At 34.0% G+C, this 6,930-nt stretch overlaps 1 protein-coding gene across 1 annotated transcript; it reads right to left on the bottom strand.

Annotated features, from left to right (window-relative positions):
* Window positions 492–5,728, bottom strand: LOC107618158 (putative E3 ubiquitin-protein ligase XBAT34). Its single transcript, XM_016320116.2, has 9 exons — window positions 5,382–5,728; window positions 5,051–5,165; window positions 4,588–4,668; window positions 4,359–4,447; window positions 4,155–4,246; window positions 3,838–3,919; window positions 3,522–3,624; window positions 2,989–3,074; window positions 492–1,499 (listed from the first exon to the last, which is right to left on the bottom strand). Exons 1-9 carry the CDS (start codon window positions 5,481–5,483, stop codon window positions 870–872), a joined length of 1,380 nt encoding a protein of 459 aa, XP_016175602.1. The 5' UTR covers window positions 5,484–5,728; the 3' UTR covers window positions 492–869.

Below are 6,930 nucleotides of genomic sequence, written 5' to 3'. Positions count from 1 at the left end.
TATTTTTTTGTCTTTTTTTTTTCATTAAATTAAAAAAAAAAATAAAATCAGATATAAATAATAAATCCCACTAATCAAAAGTGAAAAAATTATATAATAAAGTGATGTGAAATCTTTTACAGAAACGAATCTACTCCCATCGCTACAATCATTTTGGAATCGGCTTTTTCTCAACAAGCAACTTGCTTACTCCTCCAAAAACGTTTAACTTAACAAAATATATTAAGACATTTGCTATAGTGTGAAACGAATGAAAACAATTTTGTAATATTAACTGTTAAAAATGATCAAATTATAAATTTAAAGAGATGTAAAAATCCAATTAAAAACTTCTAAAATATAAAAACTTAATTACAAATTAAAAAAAAACTACAAAAATTAACAGAATAATTTTATTTTATTTTATTTTATTTTCTTATCCCATTTTCTGAAGTTCATTTGAGAATCTTTCAAGAAAGAGAGGGGGGGCTTGGAAAAAGAAGGCATAGAAGAAGAATGCAACAGAAACCTAACCAGTGAAGAAATAAATATGCTACAAATCCCAGGAATCCTGAAGATCACTATACAAACATTTTTCACTCTCACATGTAAATCAAAGTAGTGTATTTTTAGACCCTGTAACTTCCACTAAGTTTCACTTTCACATTTGAGATACCAAGAGTAAAAAATTTAACCCAACAAATCCATTGAAAGCAATCTTATATGCAAACAAAGTCCCATGTGGATGTGGACCCTGGTCCCCCTCCCTGTTTACTTTCTATCTAACATTTTCTTTTCTGTTTGTCATTTTCAGTTCTAGCTCCAAGCAAATTTTCAAACTGAATGTGCATTTTCCACTTTTTTCATCAGAGAAACATTGCATGCTTGTATCAAACATGGTACAGCTTTATGACCTGGTCTATTTTCGCTCGACACACCGGGCAACCCCATTTCTTTGTCTTGACCTCATTCAAGCACGACATGCATCCGGCCACGTGACCACATGGTATGCATGCCCCCTCTGCCGGTGCATCCAGACATATCACACATGATGAGCCGCTTCCTCCGGCATGTTTTCCTTCTTCATCTTTCGGTAGGTTCTCAACAACTGGCGATGACATGTCCACGGGGCTTATGTCAATTGAAGGGTATTGAATGGGGCCGTCCACTGGAATATCATCATCGGCAGCTGGAGGGGCTGGTGGAGCTGATGGATCGAAATCAAGACTGCTGGCAGCATGTCCAGCAGAGGCATTTTCATGGACTTCCTGTACAGGCTTGCTTTCACTTGTGTTTGGATTTTGCGTGCCTAGAAAACCAAGTTTGCTTCTGTTTGCACCGCCGCTTGAAGAGCTTGCTTCGAAGTTTGGTTGGGCAGCTGGAAAAGGTGGTCTCTCCTGAATGGCCTGCTGAAGAGATGCACTGATGGCCATAGCCAGCTCTGCGTCTTCGCCTTCGCCTTCTGTAGATGGTGGTGCTGTGGCCGGAGGCACATTACTTTGCAAAAATGCCGGACTTGCCTGAAAAAAGAAAAGGAAAAAAAAAAAAGAGAGATTAGATCATCACGAAGTTAACATGGGAATTATGCATCAGGAGAATGATCATTTGAAAAATCTTTATAAACATTTTCTAAGTTGCAGAAGAATTAAAGTGAAATATAAGAGAAGAATCAGAACCTATTGCATTTTACCATTTTGAAAGGGAACAATTACAAAACCAGATACAGAAACATGTACTTCACGAATAAAACAGTGGTAGTATAAGCTATTAACATATGAATTGGTACTACAATCAACATCATTTGCCACAGGCAGAACAAATTACGCAAATGTTCTTGAAGAGAATCAGGCAATATCCTATGCTTTTCTGGAAAATGATTTGCATCACTGCACTGAAATCTAAAACCACAAATCTGACGGAAATAATCCCCATAAAACATCACATTTCATCGGATAGATGCAAGTCTTTGACAATTGAAATGATTAAAAAATACAAGTGGCTTTAATAACAATGTTAAAAACGAGATTTACACTCCTCTTTTATAACAGAAGCACAATTACAAATCAAACTATTTGCTAATTTATAAGCTGTATTTATACCCAAAATTTCAGCAACATAAGGCTGCCAATTTTTATCATACAACTGCTCTCTTGACTCTGCGGGGCTGATTACGAGCAACTCCTTTTTCAAATTCTTAACTCATTTGTCGGACTTGAATACGACTATATTCTCTCTTGATAAGCCCCTTTGAAAGTCTATTAGGCCGAGTCTTCTATTTAGACCATGAGGGAATACGAATAACCTGTTGTAGGATTGTAGCCAGACTAGATGAACACACAAAGCCCCATCTCCTAAAATGTGTGTGTAATCCTTGGCCCTTTCTCAGTGTGATCCCTCATATTTTCTTATGATGTTTAATTTAGTTCCTTTTTGGAGCTTTGGTTTGGTAACCTTGGTGAAGGTCGGGTGTCACTTGTTCCTTGTACCAATATCAATGATAAGTTTGTTAAGTGTTGATTTAAGGTGAATGGGTTAAATTTCGTAGCAATGTGCAATCTAAGCTATACTCTAGTATATAGAGTCGGAGCTTAGCTCTCATATTGTATAGTTTAAAATGGCTTCGTTGGCACAACAGCTGGTTTAGGGTATCGATACCATTACACATTCGGCTTCTCTCTCATCTTAAGCAAGATCTCTTTAAAGAGGTATCCTGAAAGATTTTGGGTTAGGCAGTTTTGAACCATTGGTTCTTATCTTTTTCTTCATTGATTTCTTATCCTTCAAATACCCTGGAATTTATTCTTTTCATCTTAATGAGTTTCTTCTAAAACACTAAACACTCCTCCTTTGGATTTAAGTTATGTACTTATGTATCAACTATTATTAAGTGCAATATATATCTTCAAAGAAAAAGTCAAAAGAAAACCTGTGATCTACAGTTGCACTTTATGTGAAGCATAACACGAACAGAATAACACCAGCATACATATCATGTGGCATTCGGCATACCTGTGGAATCCCTTTGCAAGCGTTAGAAAACAATGCAAGTTGGTGCCTGTCATTCTCTTTTGCAGGTGCAAGTTTAACCCGTGTTCCTAGAAATATGCAGACAAATCAAAATAATGGAAAAGCCTCTTAAGAAGTAAGGAAGGATATGCTGTACGAAAAAGCAAAACAGATGCCAGGGAATGATGCAAGTGAAGTTCAATGATCCGCATTAAAAATAGAAGCAAAGTTGGCTTCATTTTTCAATCTTCGCTCCTGGTTGTACAAGTTTCATAGGTATAATATTATAATGCAAATATATGTTTTAAAAACAAATAAAACTCACGGCCGAAGTTTAATATTCAGTCAGAAATATATATTGAAGTTTCTAAATACCTTGTCCTTGTGACCATGTCCACTTTTTATTTTTTCCACTCTTAAATATGATGTGTGTCTAATGCATTTTTAGTAATATTAGCAACAAATGTATATCTCAAAATGTAATTGTGAAAAGGAATGGGTGACAAACAAAAAAAGGACCCAGTATAGGAGATTACGGGAAGTCATATCAGCAATTGTCACGGACGGGTCAGACTGGTGAAGCTTTGGTTCTTCTAAATTGGCCCTCCACAGAGGAATTAGTGTTCGTGGTTGTCCATCCTGCTCATTTAGTTACAGCATTTGAAAAACTCAAGTATGTCCAAGGTGAACAACAGGGGAAAAATATCCAAAGAAGAAAAAGCACCAACTCAAGTCTTATGTGTTAATTTTAATATTTCAAACATTCTTTCTTGTAATAAAACATGAAACTGTTGTCTTCTCTCTGTGAATGCGTGAAGGAAGAGAGATGATGATACATTGACCATGGAATACCTGCAAAGTAGAATATAAAGCAAGCTCCAACTTGTAAGGTCTGGTAGGATTGCGGGAGCCAACTGGTAAAACAACCACCCAACTGCAAAGAACTTTAATTAATCAATAATGAGATCACAAATATTTTACTATATGACAAATTTAAAAACTACTTTATTTGATTTTTTTTTGACAGTTATTTTGAAGCGACGGGAACAAATTGCTAGTTATGAGATTGCAAGCCCAGCCATCTAGCAATAAATCTTGAAAGGATAACCAGAAAATGGTACAGATAGAAGGCCGCATGAAAAATATATGATATATCACATGATACCCACACTCTTCTAGATACCAACTGAGGAGCTACTACTTCTAGAAAGCCAGGTCCATGAAATTCTCGCATCCAACCACAGAACAAGCATAGATGACTCTGCAGAAACGATAATCATTAATGTCACAGATATGGTGATAAATAGAAGAAAAAATAAAATAGTCAGTGCATTCAACTTCATATAGCAACATAATGAAAAATTCATATGTACCTCAATTGCCCTAACAACATTGCTGTGTCCTTTGGCCCTGGCGACCTCAAGAGCAGTTTGACAATCATCATTCAAGATCAAAGGATTTGCTGAAAGGTTGAAAGAGTAAACCCCATATAAATATATACTTAACAATAAAAATATTAAGTAACACTTTCTGGAGTTCCAAAGATTCAAGCTAAAGGGAATAATAAAAAATTTGCTGACATATGTAGACACTTGAACATACCTCCATGCAAAAGAAGTAACTTAACAATACTTTCAAGCCCCCTTTTAGCAGCATGATGCAATGGAGTCCCTGCATGACGACCTTTACAATAGTTGAAACCAACCGTTGAAGCAAGTCAAGAAAAACATAAATCAAGTTCAGTTTTCTACTTCCATTACTACACTTTGGTAAGAAAAGTTAAGCATTCAGTATTCAGTAGAGACAACCAACCATGTCAAATTCTCAACTACGAAACCTATACAGGTGCAATAGTATCCAAAACTACATAACAAATGACCCTAGGCTTCATTATAATTTTTTTTTTAAGTTTCAATTTTGCTACAAAACCTCAAGAATTTTGTTCAGTAGCAATTCACCACAATGTTCCAGCTTCTTTCAAATTATAATAAACTAATTCCATTGAGAATTTCCCAAGGAGCTAAACAATGAGATCATTAAAATAAATAAGATAAAAATTCAATACCTGGACGGTATGCATTGACATTGGCTCCAAGTTCTATCAAAGTTTTGGCAACATTATAAAGCTCAGGATTCATGCATGCAACAATCAAGGGGGTTTTTCCTTCTCTGTCTATCCACTGCATAATGAAAAAATTCAACCCAGGAATATAAACAAATAAAAGGAAAAAAAAAAAAATCAAAACCAACAACAAAATCCAAATTGATCCAATCCAAATAATCATCATCTTCATCATCACTATCATCATCATGATCCTCTTGATCACACCCACAATAACAAAACTAAGAAGAAGAAAAATCACATTTTAGGGTCAATTTTGGCAAAGTTTCATTACCTCGAGGCCTGCACCATCTCTGTGAAGGGCTTTGATTCCTTCTATGTTCCCATAACTGACCTGCTGATAGAGCAATTCGCTCTTGGATTGCCCTTGCCCCATGATACAAGCACGACCTTAGAACCAAAATTGGACTACTTATTATTTTTTCCCCTTCCTGTTGATGTAGACTTTATAGGAATTATGAAGTGGGGTTCATAGGTTTAGGGAAAATGGGCTTCAAATGAACGAGAGGGTTTTCCAGGAAAATTTTGAACTTTCCTGGAAAAGGTCAAAATTGATTGATAAAATGAGAAAAAATAAAAGATGATAACGGGGAAAGGGGATGAGATAAGAGTGAGGAAATAACTTTACGGCAACCGTTATACTAATATTTTTTTTTTGGGTGACTATTATACTAATCTTTTGAGATTAGAATATAAATTATTAATAGATTTATTTTATATATTTTAATCCCTCAAATCAAATTATCATACATTTAACTAATCCAACATTTATTTCACGTTCTTCCTTTTTCTTCTTAGCATTTTTCCTTTTTTTCTGCATTTCTTCTTCTTCACGTATTTTTTCTTAATCGTCATTCTTTTATTGTTGCTGTTATTGCTATATTTTTTTCTTTTTCTCCTTTTAATTAAGGTTCATTTAAATCCAAAAATGAACTGAATTTGGTAAATACTTAAAAGTAGTATCAAGTGAACCTAACTCAATTCACAAATGAACCGAATTCGATTCAAATTTGAACAAACAGTTAAAAAATTACTTAAAAAATAAAAAATTTGGTCAATACTTATTAGTAGCATCAAGTGAACATCAATTAACACGCAAATGGACCGAAATAAACTATGAAATGAACCAAAATTATTTAATGATGGCATTAGAGAAAATCAGAACTAATAAATATGTTAGCAAAATGTTGGTGTTAATGGTGATGACGATAACGAAAAAGTAAAAGAAAAAGAAGAAGACGCAACATTGGAGGAGGAGGAGGAGGAGGAGGAGGAGGAGGAAAGAAGAAGAACTTGCGTGTGCGAATTTGGAAGAAGAAGAAAGACGAGGAGGAGGAGGAGAAGGAGAAAGAAACAGAAAAGGAGAAAGAGAAGGAAACGAAGAAGGAAAAGGAAAAGGAAAAGGAGGGCGTGATTTAAAAAGTTGTTATAACAACTTGATTAGACCTGTTTAAGTATTTTGTTCGGATGTAGAGCTTTATCCTAAAATATATAATGATATTTATTTACACGTTAAATACGTATACAACTAAATTTTATTATACAAAAAATATACGAAAAAGAATAATTTATCTTCTAATTTTTAAAAAATACAGAGTAATTGTCTAATGATAATTATGTATGAGAAATGTTATTGTTAGAGATCATTAAAATTTATTATTTTTTGTTATTATTTAGTCATCAATTTAATTTCTTTAATCTAGTTTTTTAATCTAATAATTCAACAATATATTTTATCTCATATTTTTAAATTTTAATAATTAACTAATAAAAAATAATAAATTTTAATGACTCTCTAATATTCTTCATTATTTATTGGATAC

This window comes from Arachis ipaensis, chromosome B09 (assembly GCF_000816755.2).
Source record: "Arachis ipaensis cultivar K30076 chromosome B09, Araip1.1, whole genome shotgun sequence".
NCBI classification, from domain to species: Eukaryota; Viridiplantae; Streptophyta; class Magnoliopsida; order Fabales; family Fabaceae; genus Arachis; species Arachis ipaensis.
The sequence above is the reverse complement of the archived record's forward strand: the minus strand, read 5'-3'. Positions and strand labels throughout refer to the sequence as shown.

Bases quoted from the DNA above. Each gene is read 5' to 3' on its own strand.
- LOC107618158 (XM_016320116.2), bottom strand. From the start codon at position 5,483: ATGGGGCAAGGGCAATCCAAGAGCGAATTGCTCTATCAGCAGGTCAGT. The intron at 4,247-4,358 runs GTACATATGAAT...TCGTTTCTGCAG, and splicing joins ATGTTGTTAGGGCAATTGAG to AGTCATCTATGCTTGTTCTG. The intron at 1,500-2,988 runs GTATGCCGAATG...TTCTTTTTTCAG, and splicing joins CTTGCAAAGGGATTCCACAG to GCAAGTCCGGCATTTTTGCA.